Source organism: Vicia villosa, linkage group LG3, assembly GCF_029867415.1.
Source record: "Vicia villosa cultivar HV-30 ecotype Madison, WI linkage group LG3, Vvil1.0, whole genome shotgun sequence".
Lineage (NCBI taxonomy): Eukaryota > Viridiplantae > Streptophyta > Magnoliopsida > Fabales > Fabaceae > Vicia > Vicia villosa.
This window is the reverse complement of record NC_081182.1, coordinates 2,822,183-2,842,196: the sequence shown is the minus strand read 5'-3', so window position 1 is coordinate 2,842,196 and position 20,014 is coordinate 2,822,183. Positions and strand designations below refer to the sequence as shown.

The 20,014-nt window shown below is 33.4% G+C and overlaps 2 protein-coding genes across 2 annotated transcripts; one reads left to right on the top strand and one right to left on the bottom strand.

Moving 5' to 3' along the window:
- The first annotated feature begins 3,515 nt into the window (after positions 1 to 3,515).
- Positions 3,516 to 5,301, top strand: LOC131656527 (uncharacterized). Its single transcript, XM_058926226.1, has 2 exons — positions 3,516 to 4,082; positions 4,165 to 5,301. Exons 1-2 carry the CDS (start codon positions 3,516 to 3,518, stop codon positions 5,299 to 5,301), a joined length of 1,704 nt encoding a protein of 567 aa, XP_058782209.1.
- Positions 5,302 to 12,169: 6,868 nt separating this feature from the next.
- On the bottom strand, positions 12,170 to 16,483 carry LOC131660061 (tocopherol cyclase, chloroplastic). The gene is made up of 9 exons (XM_058929189.1): positions 15,877 to 16,483; positions 15,677 to 15,756; positions 14,597 to 14,673; positions 14,349 to 14,518; positions 13,856 to 13,953; positions 13,556 to 13,663; positions 12,910 to 13,026; positions 12,666 to 12,815; positions 12,170 to 12,573 (listed from the first exon to the last, which is right to left on the bottom strand). Exons 1-9 carry the CDS (start codon positions 16,373 to 16,375, stop codon positions 12,397 to 12,399), a joined length of 1,476 nt encoding a protein of 491 aa, XP_058785172.1. The 5' UTR covers positions 16,376 to 16,483; the 3' UTR covers positions 12,170 to 12,396.
- Between the last annotated feature and the right edge of the window lie 3,531 nt (positions 16,484 to 20,014).

Sequence of the window (20,014 nt, the reverse complement as noted above, 5' to 3'; positions counted from 1 at the left end):
TGACACAAATAACAAAACTAAAAAACTGAAACTAAATGTCAGTAACTTGTTACGTCAAACTTGTAATCAGTTACAACTGTTTATATGAACAATTCCAACATACTTGTAACCGGTTATCAAAATGCAGAAACCGATTACACCTACTTCAATGATAAAAACACTACTAAGTACCAAAATTCAATAACCAAACAAACATCCTTCTTTTTAAAAAAAATCCTAATTATTACAATTATATTTTTATAAATGTGAATGGCAGGAGGAAGAAGGTGAAATAATATTTTTTCCATCTATTTTGAAAATGGGAATCCATATGAAACATGAGTTATGATTTATAATGTTGAAGTAAAATATGTGACTTTGATATATATTGTTTCAGCTTTGCTAATGATATTATAAAATTAATTTTTTAGTTATTTTAATAATTAGTGAATTAGATGAAAATATATGAATATGAATATGCTTATTAGTTGTACTCTCATTTTAGTAATAAAGTATAAATTTAAATGAAAAAAATTATGTTAATAGTTTTTAAAAAAAAAAATCATTTACTTTATTTAAATCAATTCTTAATTTTCTACAATAACAATACTTATAAAAATTGTTTTGGACAAATAATTGTTTACAAATAGACTATCAATTTTATTTAAAATATATGAATCAATCTAATTAGTATTGATTAAACTAATTATAAAACCTAAATAAAAAATAATTATAAAATTGTTCCAAAACTTTAGCTTAAGATTTATTAAAATATTTTCCGGCGTAGCTATACAATTGGAAAACATAAATTAAACACCAACTTTTTTCAAACAAATTAATTTTATTAACTACAAATACTTTGGTGTTTATTATAATTTCTTTTATAATAAGAACCGGTGGGAATAGTAAATTAAGAGTACATATTTTTCACATGTTATGTTACACTTACAGTTGTACTACGCATGCTAGGCTACTACTTTTACCTAAAGATACTTTATTGTAAAATAGTTACTGTCTAACTGAAAGTATATAACATGGCATCTCTGTTTTTGTTTTAGGGTCTTGATGTTCAGAGCCGGCCCTAGGGGTAGGCCACCAAGGCTATCGCCTAGGGCCTCACATTTTCATTGTATATTTATATAATTATTTTAATTCTTTTTTAAAAAAATTAGTTTTTAAATTATCTTATATATCAATTAAATAATATATATTAATAATATCATTGTTTGATTTGTTAATTTAAATTTCACATGTGTGTAAAATAATTTTTTTAATATAGTAGGAGATTTGATTAAATATTTTTAAACAATTTTGACATTATTTTTAATTATGATTTTTTTAAATAATAAGAAGAGTATTTAGATGAATTATTTTTATTATCAATTAAAATAAAATATTAAATGAAATTAATTATGATAAATTAATGACTTTATATCTTTAAACATCTAAAATATATTAATTTTAAAAGAATATTTTTAATATATTAAAAATATTTAATTTTGAATTTCGTCTTAGGCCTCGAGATGTGTTGGACCGACCCTGTTGATGTTTGCTCGGGACCACTTTGATGTCGACAAAGAATACCATCTTTACCTAATTTCAACTAATGGTTTAAATGATAGCTCTGTCATTGTAAGGATATATGTAATAATGATAATGGTGAAGTTAATGCAAGTTTAGATGAATTGATCAAAAGAACTAAAAAGAATACTAAAAGATTGTTTGATTCCTAAAGTATGTTGAATCATTGCATTTGATTTATATGTTGTTCAATATTCTTTTATTATTTATTTTGGAATTTTTAGTCATATTTGGCACATTAACAATCTTTCATTCAAATCTAAGTCCATCAATTCAGGTTGTAACAATATATGTATTTATATGTGTTTGTGTGTGAATAGAAAAAATTTCAATTCTCATAGTATTTAGTTTATATATTTTGTTTAGTTTTTAATATTATATAAAGATCATATTACTTTCTACATCACTTTAAAAAAATACACCGAGTTATCAACTAAACATAGACATAGGTATAGACTTAATATCCATACTCATGGTAACAGGATTAGTGTGGAGTCTCTCTCCTTTACGACTATTGGAATTTAATAATCCGTGTTGGTTAATAATAATATATATCGGTCTATTGGATAAAGCACTCATATCACGGCATGGAGAACTAAAGGAGATACGAATCAGGATAACAGATGGTAGTATTATACGTTTAGTAGCCGAACATATTATTGACCTATGGATGTGTATGATAGATACATAATGATAAAATCTATCCCAACAAGCATTTTCACTTTCACTGTTAACACTGACATCTCCTACTTTATTTTATGTTATTTATTTTCTTGTCATTTATTTTTTCTGCATCACAACAAACACAAAACCTTTATCTTGCTTAAGATATCAAATCATTGCGACTATGTCATTAAAACCGCCCGTATGTGAAGAGACAATAATTGCAAAACTTAATTTTAATGATAACACAACAACTTAGATTGTTATTTTTATTTTTATTTTATTTTTTTAATTCTTTAATTTAATTTAATTTTATGTTCTTATTTAGTTATTGTTAATACTTGAATTATCATTTTTATTTTCAGTTTTTTATTTTTAGTTGTTGTTTTAATTTTTATTGTTCTTATTTTATTTTTTTTGTTTATTAAGATGGTTAAGGTATTTTTCAGTGTTATTGAGATGTTTTTGTCTTCCAATTGCGTATGCGAGAGAAAAGATATAACAAATTGCTTTTTGATTTAGAGATTAGAAGACCGCACACAAAGTGAAAGAGCTCCAAAGAAGAAAGATATGATGGAGTTTGATATTCAACCTGATGTGTTAATTCAACTTAAAGTCTTAACAAAATAATTGGCTAGAGCTACCAATCGTTAGTTGGTCCAATGGTGATTGGCGCTAGACTTGGTAAGGAGAACCACGGTTCGATCCCCCGCAACTGCGATCGGGAGGGGGATGGAACCACTTGATGCCAGAACTCGCCCCCGAACCGGACAAAACCGATGGTATAAAGCCAAAAATTCTAATCAAGTTCATATGTTGAGATGTGATTTAAGTGGTGAAGGCCATGTGATAGGAATGGATCGGACCCCACAAGTGATGATGGGGATGTGTTAGTTAACAAAGATAATTTGGGGCCTAAACAATGGAGAGTATATGTGAGAAAGAATAAGAAAGGCCCAGTTAATTAGTATTCCCATATAAATAGGAGTTAGTTTAGATTTCTCATATAAATAGGAGTAAGTTTAGATTTCCCATATAAATAGGAGTTAGTTTAGAGTTTCCATATAAATAGGTGTATGGGGCAGTAGCTAGGTATCTTATTATTATTATTATTATTTTGTTTTGCATACTAGGGTTGGGCAGTGAGAGAATTGTTTTCTCTGACTGATGAGCATTTGCTCTGGATTTCTTTTCAGTTTTCATATTCATTAATAAAATAATTTTCTCCATTCTATTATACCTTTCCTCTGTTCTATCAATTGGTCCGACCTGCTGTGTTCATGCAAACCAGAATGGCAGATAGAATTACTGCAGTTGAGGAACGCTTGGGACGTGTGGAAACCAGTATTGAGGAATTGCGTACTTTCCTTGCTGCGGAAATTCAACGAGCGATAGCGAATCGTGGATCACCTCAAACAAGCGGTGAAACGGTTACCTCACCGTTGGATGAGTTTCGTTTGTCCGTAAAGAAGGTGGAGCTGCCAGTGTTTACCGGCGACGATCCGGTGGCATGGATCACTCGTGCTGAGACATACTTTGAAGTACAACGAATCTCTCGGGATGTTCGTATTCAGTTGACAAAGTTGAGCATGGAAGGCCCAACTATCCATTGGTTTAACCTATGGCATGATTCAACAGAGGAATTGTCATGGGAGAACCTCTGTGAAGCAATGATGGCGAGATTTGGAGGAGGTCGTTTCGAGAACCCGTTCGAAGAACTCAAGGATTTGAAGCAATCTGAGACGGTGGAGGATTACATCGCCGAATTTGAATTGTGTTCCTCTCAGTGTGAAAGGTTACCAGAACAACAATTTCTGGGCTATTTTATTGGTGGTTTACGTCACGATATCCGTTCTCGAGTAAGAACATTCAAGCCGCACAACCGGTATGTAGCGATGCAATTGGCACGTGATGTGGAACGTGAATTTGCTAAAAATTCAGGTCATGGATCTGGTTCACATTACAAATCGTGTCATGGCTCTTGGACAAAATCTCAAAAACCTAATTGGGCTTTTCGCGAAGGGGAAGGAAAAAGGTTCTGCAATTCAGACCCAGACTAATAACTATTTGGGAAAAACGCGTACTGGTTCGGGTTCTGGATCTCAAACCGAGTCAACACGACCTACTAATTCTACAACATCTTCTCGCCCAAATTTAGGGGGCAATTTGCGCCGTCATTCTCGTGGTGTTCTCCATCTACCAAGTGCAGAAGTTAATGAACGTCGTGCAAAAGGACTCTGTTTTCGCTGCAACGAACAATGGGATCCTCTCCATCAATGTGCAACAAAACAGTTACGATTGATTATCTTGGGAGATGATGAAATTGTGAACGATGAAGGAGAGATTGTCGTGTTAGAGGCTGACTCAGAAGAAGAGCTCACACAAGAGGAATTAGAATGTAAAATCATGGGACTGTTTGGTGTATCCACTAATCCAAATCAAGCCCAGACGATGAAATTGGAGGGATGTTTACAAGGTGCATCTATTTTGGTTCTTATTGACAGTGGAGCCACGCATAATTTCATATCCCCTAAGGTGGTAGAAACCCTCGGATTGCCTATGGTGCCTTCTAATCCCTTGGGTGTTAAGTTAGGAGATGGTCATCGTGTCTTAACTAGGGGTAGATGCAAGGGAATTCAGTTGAACGTGGGAGCAGTGCAGATTTGTTTTGATGCTTATGTGCTGGAGTTAGGAGGTGTGGATTTGATTTTGGGAGTTGTGTGGCTGGAAACTTTGGGAAAGATGACCATGGATTGGAAAGAAATGTCTATGGTGTTCAACTATAAGGGCAGTATGGTGAAATTACTTGGTCAGGCTGTAGATGATAAGATGGCTGCATTCCAAAGCATTGTCACTCCTTCTCGAATGATAGCAGGCTGTGAATGGCCTACCTTGATGGAGGTGCTAGGATCACCGGTGTCGCGAGTCTGTGATCATCAAATTAAGGAGTTGGGAGGATTATTGGATCGTTTTGTTATTGTGTTTAAAGAAATTCAGGGTCTTCCTCTGCCAAGAAACACTTGCCATTCAATTGAACTTTTACAGGGTGCTGGTCCGATAAGTGTGCGGCCTTATTAAGATATCCTCATTTACACAAGGATACAATTGAAAAACAGATTCAGAGCCTACTCCAACAAGGGGTGGTGAGAAACATCACCAGCGCTTTCTCTAGTCCCGTCATTTTGGTCAAGAAGAAGGATCAATCTTGGCGGATGTGTGTAGATTATCGTGCACTCAACAAGGTAACAATTCAGGACATGTACCCTATTCCTGTTGTAGACGGACTGTTAGATGAGTTACATGGTTGTAGTTACTTCTCTAAGCTCGATCTTAAATCTGGTTATCACCAAATTCGTATGAAGGAAGAGGATATTCATAAAATGGCTTTTCGGACCAATGAGGGTCACTATGAGTTTTTGGTCATGCCGTTTGGCCTCACCAATGCTCCTGCAACCTTTCAATCGGTAATGAATGCAATTTTCAAGCCCTTTCTAAGGAAGTTTGTCCTGGTTTTTTCGATGATATCCTAGTATACAGTAGTAGTTGAGCTGAACATTTGCAGCACTTGGAGGTGGTTCTTAATATTCTGAAACAACATCAGTTTGTGGCAAACCAGAAGAAATGTACCTTCGGTCAGCACCAAGTGGAATATTTGGGCCATGTCATTTCTAAAGCAGGGGTTGCTGTTGATCCTACCAAGGTTAGCAGCGTGTTACAATGGCCAATTCCTAAGAATGTCAAAGGAGTGCGAGGATTTTTGGGGTTAACCGGTTATTACAGAAAGTTTATAGCCAACTATGGAAGAATCGCTAAACCCTTGACAGAATTGACAAAGAAGGATGGTTTTAGCTGGAATGCAGCAGCTGCTGAAGCTTTTGAGAAATTAAAAGTAGCCGTTACAACTGCCCCAGTTTTAGCCCTACCTAATTTCAAGGTTCCATTTGAAATCGAATGTGATGCCTCAGGAAAAGGAGTTGGTGCAGTGTTGTTGCAATCAAAGCATCCCATTGCATATTTTAGCAAGGCTTTTGAATCATCTAGGTTATCCAAATCTGCCTATGATAAGGAGTTGATGGCTTTAGTGTTAGCTATTCAACACTGGAGACATTATTGGTTAGGAAGGAGGTTTGTGGTTTATTCTGATCAAAAGAGCCTAAAACACTTGTTGCAACAACGTATTACCACAGCAAATCAGCAAGAATGGATGGCTAAGTTGTTGGGTTTTGACTTTGAAGTGGTGTACAAGGTGGGAGTGGAAAATAAAGTGGCTGATGCTTTATCTAGACAGCATGAGGATGCGGAGTTGCAAGCTATTAAATCATATCCTATTTGGCAGCAGAGCAGCCAGCTACAGCAAGAAGTATCAAATGATCCTTTGCTTAAAAATATTGTGGAGGCTATTCAAAAGGATCCTAATGCTAAACCTGGTTTTGCTTTAAAAGGCGGCATATTATTCTACAAAAATAGGTTAGTTATACCTGCTAACTCACCACTTATTGAGGAGTTACTAAAAGATTTTCATTCGTCTCCGAGTGGGGGTCACTCCGGCTACCTACGCAATTATAGGAGAATGGCGCGAACTTTATATTGGCAAGGGATGATGCGGCGGGTGCAAGATTTTGTGAGAGCTTATGATATTTGTCAGCGACAAAAATATATGGCAACTACTCCTAATGGATTACTACAACCTCTTCCTATTTCGGTTTTGGTATGGAGTGAGATATCTATGGATTTCATTACTTGTTTGCCTAAAAGTAATGGATTTGAAGCTATATTGGTTGTTGTGGACCGTCTCTCCAAGTACAGCCATTTCATTCCTCTTAAACATCCATTTACGGCTCGTTCAATAGCTGCTATTTTTGTGAAGGAGGTGGTTAGATTACATGGAATTCCGGAGTCTATTCTTAGTGATCGTGACCCCTTATTTGTGAGTATTTTTTGGAAAGAGTTGTTCAAGTTAGTAGGCACGGTGCTTAAAATGTCCTCGGCATACCACCCCCAAACGGATGGCCAAACAGAAGTGATTAATCGTTGCTTAGAGGCCTATCTACGTTGTTTTATTGCAGATCAACCTAAGACATGGGCACACTGGATTCCATGGGCAGAACTGTGGTATAATACAACATTTCATGTGTCTACGGGGTTCTCCCCTTTCGAGGTAGTATATGGCAGAAAGCCTCCAGTGTTGGTGCATTTTTTGGAGGGCGAAACCAGAGTAGAAGTTGTAGCACAGGAGTTAAGGGACATAGATGAGGCGATGCGTCAATTGAAAACTAATTTACTCAAAGCCCAGGAGCACATGAAATACCAAGCTGACAAGAGACGCAAGGAAGTGCAATTTGAGGTTGGTGATTGGGTTTTCCTCAAATTACGTCCTCATCGACAACACTCGGTCGTGCAAAGAATCCATCAAAAACTAGCCCCTAGATTTTTTGGACCTTATCAAATCATGAAGAAGATAGGGCAGGTTACTTATAAGCTAAAGTTACCACCAACATCTAAAATACATCATACATTTCACGTGTCGCAATTGAAGAAAGCGGTGGGAAACTATACTACTACTACTACTCAGCTACCTATCAGTTTAGAGTCAGAAAAAGGGGACATTACTCCGACCAAGGTTTTGTCATGGAGGGGTAAGTTTGATGGTGGACAACACAAGAGAGAATGGCTGATTCAATGGGAAGGGATGGATGTTGGAAATGCTACCTGGGAAGAGGAACTGTTGTTAAAGAGTCAATTCCCTGATCTGCGCCTTGAGGACAAGGCTAATGTTGTAGGTGGGGGTGATGATAGGAATGGATCGGACCCCACAAGTGATGATGGGGATGTGTTAGTTAACAAAGATAATTTGGGGCCTAAACAATGGAGAGTATATGTGAGAAAGAATAAGAAAGGCCCAGTTAATTAGTATTCCCATATAAATAGGAGTTAGTTTAGATTTCTCATATAAATAGGAGTAAGTTTAGATTTCCCATGTAAATAGGAGTTAGTTTAGAGTTTCCATATAAATAGGTGTATGGGGCAATAGCTAGGTATCTTATTATTATTATTATTTTGTTTTGCATATTAGGGTTGGGCAGTGAGAGAATTGTTTTCTCTGACTGAGAAACATTTGCTCTGGATTTCTTTTCAGTTTTCATATTCATTAATAGAATAATTTTCTCCATTCTATTATACCTTTCCTTTGTTCTATCACCATGCATGTGGCCATTGTGTGCCATAGGGATACATTAAAGAGGCCGATTATTCTGGAAATTTTCAAAGAGGAACTCCTTATTTAAATACTTATGATCCCTAATGGAATTATCATCCTAATTTCAATTGGAGTAATAATCACAATTAAATGCTAATCAAGGATTTTCACAAAACTCATCGCCAAGGAAGCCATATACTTTAGAAGAGACTATGAACCAATTCATAAAGATGACTCAAAGAAACTTTGAAGCAATAAGAAAGAACCATGAAACAATGAGAAAGAACCATGAAAAAAAAGAGAAAGAACCATGAAGTATCCATAAAGAATATTGAAAAGAAAATTGGATAATTATCTAAGCAATTGTCATCTCGATCAAATAGATGTTTTAATAGAAATACATTGGATAATCTTAGGAATGAGAGTTTCAAATCTATTGAGAGAAAAGTCGAAGATAAATGAGAATTAGTCTATGAGGGAGAAGTTGAAAAAGAACAAGGTGAAAAGAAATGCATTCCATCAAATAAAAAAGATAGATGAATTTGAGGTAAAAAAGAAACATGGGAAAAGAAGAAGAATGCAAAGTGAGGATAACCTAGTTTTGGATGAAACGCCAAATTCAACATTTGTCAAAATATAGATATCCAACAAGAAAATCTTTAACAAAAAAATATCCCTAGAAACTATTTAAGCAACAATGCGGATGAAAGAAAAGAATTTGATAAAGTATTGGATGACATTTATGATTTTTCACTAATACCTAACTGAAGAGGATATGGAAGCAACTTCATCGATACCTCAAGTTCATTGGATAATTTGATAAAGTATTGGATGACATTTATGATTTTTCACTAATATCTAACTGAAGAGGATATGGAAGCAACTTCATCGATACCTCAAGTTCATTGGATTCTCACCAAGCAAAAGAAAAAAAAAATGATGTGTTATTTATGTTATATATGTCACCCTAACAGAGGTTCATCCGTCAAACTAATAACTGTATATAAACATTGTGTGGGTTTTAACCCATAGATTTGTGTGATTTAATTTTTCATTTTGTTTTTCTTCCTTTTAAGTATGTGTAATGTTATTCGAAATTAATGACCTTTTGTTTTCTAATATTTTTTATTTACCAATGATACCATAAGAGCAAAAGAAATAACCATTAGATAAAAGAAAAAAAATATCAGTTGTTATGGAAATTTTGAATGCAGATTAACCAATAAAGAAGAATAAGAATATATAATTGATGTATACTCAATATCCAGAAACCTCAACAAGTTTTGATCCTAAATATTCAATTTTTTCTTTTTCTTTGTTATTGATAAGCAGAAAATGTCATTTTTCTTGCTTATTTTTCCTTTGATTTTATGTGTGTTTTCATCATTTTAGTTCATTTTATTTGTTTTTGGCTTCTATGTTTGTTTTCAGGGAATAAGAAGTCAATGGAACGAGTCGGGATGAAAAAGCCCAAAGATCGCACAAAAAGGAGCATTTCCAGTAAAAAAAATCCTGAGTTCAACACAGCTAGGCCGTGTTTCATACACAGGTTATGTTCCTCCCTTGGAGTCATGCCCACTAACACATCCAGGGGCTGACACGACCATCTTGTGTCCACTAACACGGCTCGTGACAGGCCTCAGACAGTTACAAAATTCTTGGCTTTTGGATGGCTTTGTGAACTTTTGGCATTTGTAACTTCCATTTTCTTCATGATTAATGATGAGTGTCCATTAAGCACAAAATTAGTGCAAATAATTAGTGAACTGGGCCTTGGATTAGTACCCGTGAAAAAATAATAATTGAATGTATAGAAAAATATCTGTTACCCGTGAAAAAATAATAATTGAATGTATAGAAAAATGTCTGATACCCGTAAGACATTTAGATCAATAAGATCATTTTATTAAAAAAACTTAGAAAATTAACTAAAATAACATATATTTTTATAAACACGTTTGAATATCTATGAAGTGTGTATTTTTTATATATATGCATCAATTATACAAACATTAATAATTAATTTCTATGTATATTTATAATACAAGTTGGTATCCAACTTCCATTACTATCATAATTCATCTCAGTGAATTGCTTTTTATCCCAGAAAAATTAGATCATTTTATCTACTCATTTAATAAAAATAATAAATTTATTAGAATAATTGTTTTAATTATAGGGATAAATTTGAAGATAAAGTTTTTCTCTCATTTGTTGGTATAATATAAAATCTATTTAAGTTAATGATATTTAATATTTTCTCTTTTTAGTTATTTTTAAAATTATTTTTATATGTTATTTTCTATGATATATAAAAGATACAAGGAAAGAAAGAAAAAGAAAATATTTGTGTTCTCAAGAAAAAATTTAAAATATTTTATTATATTGTATATATGCAATGTGCATTTGAAACTTAAAAAGGCAACTAAAGAAGAAAATGAGAAGCCATCCACGAGGCAAATTATGGGAGCAAAGGGGCAATCTTGGTATTTTCAGAACATAGTATTTTTCTTATATTATTATAGATAGATATTTTGATCGCATTCGAGCGGAAAAATGTTGTTTGTTAGTCGCGCATGGGCGAAAAGAAGCGTTGTTGGAATGGGTAAAACAAATATGTCGTAAGTACAATAGTGTTAGAGAGTTACTCTATGCTACAGCTGTAAGAGTAGATCTTGTATGATAAAAATTTAGTTGATCCTTTGACGAAATAATTAAGTAGAGAGAAAGTTCATAACACGTTGATTAAGATGAGATTACTGCCAATGGAAAAGAGGATCCCAAAATGGTAAATAACAAGTTGTGAGGTGAACATGCTATACTAGTTCAATATAAGCATGATTTCTAAAGTGGTAAAAAGAGTTATGTAAACTCTTAATGAGATCTATAATCTATGTGAAAGGCATCCAACTATACGAGTATTCTTTAACTACATGAGGTAAACTCACCTTAGTAAAAGTGAAAGTCAACTCCTATGAAATTTAAGAAAAAATTCCAAGAGCATTTACTAAACCGAGATTAATATGCGGTGTGTTTTTTGATGTTAGAGTTAGAGTTCAAAACTACGAGTCACCTTAGTAAAATGTTAATCTTATACGCAAAAATTCAAAGTAAAATTTTAATCCTATACACTACGCAAAAATTCAAATTTGTGTATGTGTGTCTGCGTGTGAATCGAAAGAAATCTAAATCTCTCATTACTTACTTTACACACCTTAGTTAATTTCCAACTTTATGTAAAGAATTTTCATATTTCTTTCCAAAGCACTCTAAAAAAAGCTCTGAATTATCGAGTCTTTTTCTCTTTTCTCCCCCTCACTAGTCACTACTATTCAGTTATTGAACAGTTCATTTCTTCCCTCCTTTCCGTCCCATTGGAAATTAATCTCTCCAGAAATATTTATCTCTTCAAAAAGGTTGTCTCTTCAAAGAAACGCTTGGCTCTTTAATAATTAAAATTGGCCAAAGTATCATTCAATTGTCCCTTAGAAAGTTAGAATGGTCTTGAACCATATTTAGTGGCCAAAGTACCATATAGATGTTTATTTATAGAAAGATCCTACAATGCAGTAGAAATATGATACAGTTGTATCTAAAATGTTTTATCTTGGGGATGCAGTAGAAATATGCTTCTTGTATTATTTCCTTTATTGCAACTAATTTGGTTGTATAATGAATTCAGTAGTCCATCCAAGAAAAATCTATGTTTGATTCATGTTTAACAATTTTCAGAGGACCCAAGAATACTAATTACCTTTAAACATTCTTCTCTCTCCTCCAACAAAATACATGTCAAGAATTCCATAAGCATTCTTATGAAGTAAAAATTCAATTATTTTTATTTGATCTTTTCTATGTATTAACATTGTATTCTTCTAATCATGAATCCCTTTCAAAATTTTGTACTTACCATGAATCTCGGAGAATATTTGCATGCACCAAGAGAAGTTTTACAAGAAGGGTATTAAAACCACTTACTACAAACCAGGTGGTTTAAGCAGAGGAAACAGACTATAGATGCCATCTACATCTATAGGCAATCCAATAGCTCGCTGAAGAATAGGTGGAGTTGATGTCTTTCCCTTCCATTTGTTAAACCATGGACCTCCTCCAACTTCTAGAGCTGCCATGTCACTTTTCACGTCCAATATTTTCTGTCATTTTCACATAATATTCATGAGCATGTTCCAATAATCGAATCAAACACAAAGTATGTGAACAGTTTATGTAGGAATAAGACAAACACCTTTCCCTTGCTTCCATCGTATCTACGTTCCCACAATTGTAATCTTAGATTTCCAAAACATGTATCTTTACAAGCTTGGGTAAGGCCAGCTTCTGAGGTTGGAGCACGCAATGTAGTACCTGGATCATCTGCTGTTGCTTCTAATTCAACCTGCAAGAATATAACAATTTGAGTCTGCCAACTACTAGTTGTAATATTAATCACCAACATAAAATAAAATGTGATTGGAAAAAAAAATACTTACCAAATAATCGCCATTGTCTGCAGACATAGACCAATAACCCCATGTTGCAATTTCCCAGGATACAACGCCATTCCAAGGCACAAATTCATAAAACTTTCCACCAAAGTGAACTCCAATCTGTAAATTTGCAACATAGTAAATATTAAAAGTTAGGACAAATTGATAATAATAACAACTATATAATATAATAGAAATGGTTGCTGCATGCTGTGACCGACAGAAGATTGTAAATAGATGGACCCAAAACTAGCCCTACAAGAGCAAAACTACTTTTAACATGAAACAAAAGAAATCACTAACTGCCATTAGATATACGAAATATCAACCAACTTGATAAAAAAATTTAACAGAAATCCCCATCATTCATGATTTTAAGTGGAAGACACGCGCTTTCCTGAAGTGTCCTTAATGCAATTAATGCATAATTGAAGATACTAAAAGCTCATTCTCGCTTTAGAGTTTTGTTAAATCAAAGAGAACAACTAACAAGAGCAGAGACATGCTATTCTTATTACCACCAACATTTATTTCAAATGTAATAGATCCACCAACATTTATTTCAAATGTAATCTTCATACTACATATAGCTTATGTAATAGATCTATGAAATGAGTCAAATTGAATGCTGAATGATGTATGAAGTTACCAATGCAGCATTTTCATATGTCTCAGTTAATCCGGGAATTTGTCTCAATCCGCCTGCTGCTGTAAGTGCAACTTCTCCACTAGCACCTTCGAAAACATTACACTGAGCCTGCATGAGAAATCAACGATATGAGACACAAAAAATATGCAAACACTTGTCTAAATATTGGTTAGAATAATTGAACATCAATATAATAACACTGATAATCTACGATTCCTGCTGAAAAAATTCAAGTAATCATAAAATAAGGAAATACAGCATTCTGACCATAATTTTAAATCAATAAACAGAGCTTTTTACCCAAAACCATTTTCTCGGGAAAGCTCCACCCCAATTCTTTTCTGAATAAGATGGGGCATTTTCAAACTCAATCCTCTCGCCATCCCACTCTATCCAACCTGAGATTCAATATTAATATGAGAAAAATGAAAGAGAACATACATATTACAAATAAGAGTGAATAATTTGTAAAGGACAAATGCACTTTACAAACTAATTATCAAGCATCGTCTTAGCATTCCAATTTTAGTTCAAAATTGATCATGTAAATGATCATTGTCATACTCTTTTTCCTATTCCTGACTCCCCGCATGGCTCTAGCAATTACAATATATCTTGAATGCCACAATCTTAATGGTTTGTAACATTTTGTAGATAGCAAGTGGCTAAATGCCAATCACTATGGCAAATTATACCTAGGGTAATGCCATAATAGCTTCACATCAATTGATCGAACCGATCTGTTTCAGTTCAGACATAAAAAATAAGGATACTAGACCATGATAGCACATGCCTGTTGAAAGTCCACCGCCCATGCATATTTGCCAATGCGGTTCAAAAACAGGAAAAGCTGCAAGCCAGCCAGCAGTTGACTTTTGTGCGGACCCGACATCACCCCAGCCATATACAGGACGTGTACTGTACTCCCAGCGAGCCGTCTTTACTGTTTCTACATAATCCGACCTATAATTAAATTTTGTGTCAAAGAACGAATGTAATCAATCAAAGAAGACAAATTTAAAAAGCAAATGTAACTCCTACCTTCCATCATCGCTAATGGAACCTTGATGCCAAAGGGGAGTGACTTGAAAACCTTCCAACACTCTATCATTAAATTCCTAAGCAAAGTGACCAAACGGAAATATAGAATAAGACTTGTTTGATGTTTCTAGAACCAACTTTTGTAATGAATAATGTGATGGTGACAGAATATAAACCATTTTCCAAACTATTCAAAAGTGTTGAAATTTAAGGAAAAAGTCACCATTGCAAGAGTATCAAGGATTACCTATGAAATAAGAAAACACCTTATAAATTATAAGATATATGAAAGCAGTTTTAACTTTATTTTATCTTTTACTATAAAAATAACAACATGTCAACAACCAACAAACAAACTTTTTCTTACTAAGTGGGGTCGGCTAGATGGATCAACTTTCGTCATAATGTTCTATCCAAGACCATACTTCTATCCAAATCGTTAATCTCAAGATCTTTCTTAATAATCTTTCTTATAGTCTTTCTAGGTCAACATCTTCCTTAATTGTTTGAATTCTCTCCATCTGATCTACCCACCTTACAACAAAATCTACAAGTTATTTCTCTACATGTCCAAACCACCTAAGTCTATTTTCTATCATCTTCTCTCCTATAGGCGTTTCCCCATCACTCTAACATTTTCATTTTCGATCCTATCTTGTCTAGTCTTACCACACATCCAACGCAACATCTTCATCTCTACTGCACTTACATTATTCTCGTGTTGGTACTTAACCACCCAACATTATATCCCCTATAACATCCCAGGTTTCATCGCAATCCAGTCAAACTTTCCCTTGAACTTAAGTGGTACCTTGGTGTCACATAAAACACCTGAAGTCCTTCTCCATTCCAGCAACCCAACTTTCCCCATCATTTTTTATTACGGACCCAAAATAGTTAAACCGTGTGACTTGAAAGATGATATGGTCTCCAACTTTCACCTCTATGTTCGAAAGCTCTATGTTTGAAAGGCTTCTTCTTTTATTACAAAAATAATTTATACATATGATAAACGCTTATGCTATAAGCACTTAATAAAACAAAGAGAAATAGATTGAAAGATTATATATATGAACCTACCTTAGGATGAACCTCTTTCTTCGGAGGTTTCGAATTCGGCTTAACCGCAAAAGTGTTACCCAGCATCAGTTCATTCCTACCTAAACATCCAAAAACAAACATTCCCTAGTAAAAGTTAAACTAAAATAACAATATGATCATCATAACAACTCCATAAAAAACACAAATTATGCAAGAATACACAACAACTAGTTGCTTACTTCCCCAAAAGTTATGTGATTCCGGAGTATATTGGCAAATATATTTATCATCAGCACCAAGAATTTGCGCCCCAACACCAGTAAACCTAGGTCCATATTGCGCCAATTCAAACGTCGTCAATGGTTTCCGAAACGCAGGATTCTCAACAGAATACATAAAGCAAAAGCTCTGCCGCTTTTCGGGAATGGAAACCTTGAAGTACCAACCCTCAAAGAATTTGCGAGCGGTTCCATCAAAGTGGTAGCCGCTGTGAGGGGTACGGAGTGGTCGATTGGGAGGTGTGGGAGAGTAAACAGGTTTGGGAGATTGAGAGTGTTGATTGTCTTGAACGGGATCGGTGTGTGAAGAACCGGAATTGTGAGCGAGGGATTTGAAGGAAGTGTGGTTGTTACGAAGGGGGAAGGGGAGGAATGTGGGTTTTGTGAAATGGGCGGTGGAGGAAGAAAGTGAGGGGAGGTGGAGATAGAGAGGAGGGGGGTCGAAAAACTTGGTTTCCATGGATGAGTGTGTGATTGTTTGTTGGAGAAGACGATGCGAGTGTGTGTGGCTTTGTTGTCTTCCGTGTCAACTCATCTTCGTCATGAGTTCAATTCAATCCACGTTTATATGCTAAGTTTTATTTTTTATTTTTGTGGTTTAAATGAGATGTTTATAGTTTGAAAAATGCTTATCACTAACAAAGTGGAAAAATAAAAAATGCAAGAATAGATTCCAACCATCTATTAGAATTGTCAATATGGGCTACCCAGCTTTAAACGGGCCGGTCCTAACCGGTCTTGGGTTTTTCAGGGTTGACCAAAAAGGCCAGGTATAATATAGGCTCGAGATTTACTACCCGAGTCCGGCCTTAGATGAGCTTCGGGCTATCCGGTCATAAATGGACTTTTTTATTTAAAAAAACTTAAAATAAAAACTTCATAATATTTATTATAAATAAAATTAAAAATTATGTTGTTTTAAACATAATACATTTTTAAGTACTATATTATCTCTTATAAATACTATAATGTATTTTTAAATACAATATATGTCTAAATTGTATAAAATAATACTTGAATATTTATTATACGAGAAAAACTAATATAATACGATGAAAAAATGTTGATTATATTAATATATTATATTTAAAAGAGAAAGATTGAATAAAATAGAGATAAAATTTAGTGAAGTGGGAAAAATCAATATGCTATTTGAGTAAGATAATATAAATATTAATATTTTTTTAAAATTTATAATTATGCGGGTCTAATGGGCTACCCACGGCCCATATGGGCTAGCCCTAATGGGTAGCAGGCTTTTCAGGGTTGGGCTAAAAAGGCCCTGAAAAATATGGGCTCTAATTTTAAGGCCCAAGCCCTATGATTTTTCGGGCCTGGTGGGCCGACTCATATGGGCTAGCCCATTTTGACAGCTCTACCATCTATTATCACCACAGCCCCATGATTCCTATTAAAAAGGAACATAAATTTAAAATTAATTTAAAATTTACCATTAAAATAGTGACACATACTCATTCTTGCATTTCTTCTTCAAATTGCTTCGTACTAAATAGCACTACTCTTATAGTTTATTGAGCTCTAAATCACATGGTAATATTAATTTATTAGGGTTAAGTATGTTTTTGGTTTTTATAAATATTTCAAATTTCATTTTTAGTCTCTATTAAAAGACATATTTTAGTCACTATAAAAATTTTATGCGTGCAGTTTTAGTTCTGCTATTTTTTAAAATTTTGAAAATTGTTTAATTACTCTTAAACTTTTAAATTTTTGAATAATTTTTTTTATATGTGTTTAGAGTACTATAAAATATTTCTTTACCAAATTATAGAATTTTAAAAAAAATTTAAATTTTTAAATTTTTTTTTATACGTGTCTAGAATACTATAAAATATTTCTTTACCAAATTATAGAATTTTTTAAAATGAGAAGAATTAAATATGACTTTTTTACATTTGAAAAGATAATGATAAAATTAATGTAAATCTCGATTTAGAAATCAAATTTTGAGTTACTTTCTTTTCGAGGAACTTTTTATAACGTTCTAAACATATCTATAAAATAATCATTCAAAAATACACATCGGTTTAACAGTAAGGACTAAAACTACGTGCATAAAAATTTTGTAGGACCAAAACATGTCATTTTTTTAATTGGGACCAAAAACAAAATTTGATAATTTTATAGGGACCAAAAACATATTTAACTCATCTATTTATATGAGAAAAGTATGTGTTATGAAAAACATAGGCTTGTCCTTTTCTCTACTTTTGCCATATCAGTGAGGATATTTTGTATTAAATTTTTTTTTTCAGTCAATGGTGTTAATTAGTTACATTTTAACTTAATGTTAGTTCTTTTCTCTCTTAGTGTTTTGATTCGTTAATCAAACATTCTATTTGAATCGGATTTAACAAATGTTCATCTTCTTTTTCTAACCATTAAGCACGGAAGTTTCTTGCATGTGTGTTTGAGCAGAAAGTCTCGATCGGAAGGATTAAACAGGAAGTCTCTTGTCAGGAGGACTTGAGGGGGAAGTCTCGATCTGTAGGATTGAGCGGGAAGTCTCTTGCTTGAAGGCTTGAGCGAGAAGTCTCTTGCTTGAAGACTTGAGCAAGAAGACCTGAATTGTAGGATTATACAAAGAAGTCTCTAGCCTGTGTGCTTGAGCAATTAAGTCTCTTTCTAGTATAATTAAGAAAATTGTAATATGAATGATTATAGTGAAAATCTCTTGTGTTGTGAGGAGACTGGACTAATCTCAGTTTGGGAGGAGCCAAGATATATTGTGTATCACTTTATTTACTTATGCATTTAATTATTGCATTGTGCACTGAACTATGAAGTCAAACTCTGATCTGACTTAGTTCTTCTTGATACAAAACCTGATCTCATCTACTCGGTTCTGAATCAAGATTGAAAAAACAAGAAATCTTTAGTATACACAATTCAATCTCCATTCTTGTGTAGAATTTTTTTCACCTTCATTCTCTATCCATATATACTTAACATTTGATACACCAAATTTTCTCATATATCCTTTACAATTACATTAAAAACATGTAGACATATTTTTTATGGGTATAGAAAGAATGTTTAACATAATCCCTTTTTGATTGAAAATTAGTTTAACCTTTCTAGTTTGAACACTCCCTTTTTGATTGAAAATTAGTTTAACCTTTCTAGTTTGAACACTTTCATAGGTATTGCTAGATTTAACAATTATGATCTTTTTATTTGACTAAATTTTTTTAATTTAAAGTATTCTAGTCCACTCTCTTAAAAAAAAAAAAGTTATTCTAGTCCACTCCTATCATTTGTATATATTTGAATACTTAGAACAATATCCAAAGCGTATTTTTCCTTTTCATATTTGTTCAACAATTTTAGTTTTCAGAGATGCACATTTATTACATGTTGAGAAACTAGCATGAATGTTTACTTTTGTTAATTTTAACTTTGTCTAACTCATTTTGCAAGACACTTGTTTTACTTTCTAAAGATGAAATAATTTTCTTTTGTTTAGTGCACATCCAAAAAAGATTCAGACATTCATTGTTTAATTCATTAAATATATTTTGTAATTCATCATAGGAGGTTTCATCATTACTAACCTCTTTGTCTTCATCATCGGAGTGATATGATGTCGTTAATGAGATGTGTGCTTGCTCTTCGTTTTCAAAAATTGAAGACGTACTTACTTCATTGTCTTCACATGCAATATATGATTTATTTGGTCTCGTGTCCTTCTTTCCTTAAGTCATTTTTCTTTTGGAGAGTTGAACAATCGGCTTTAGTGTGCTCTTGTTTTTAACATTAAAAGCAAGTGAAGTATTGATTTGATGTTGATGTTTTTTTCTTCTTCAAAAATCTTTTTTCTTGACCAAATCTCATCATCTTGTCTTTCTTTAAGAAAGTTTCAAATTGCTTTACTAGAAGAGTTAAGTTGTCATATTCTTCTCAACTATCTTCTTGTTGATTCGTATTTGACTCGGCCTTTAAGGAGATATTTTATGTCTCTTTTCGGATTCTTCATGTTGTTACAATCGAACATGTTCTAATTTATGTTTTTGTAACTTTCTAAATAGTGTTGCCGATGTCATTTTTATATGCTTTTCTTTTTTGAAATGGTTGTCGC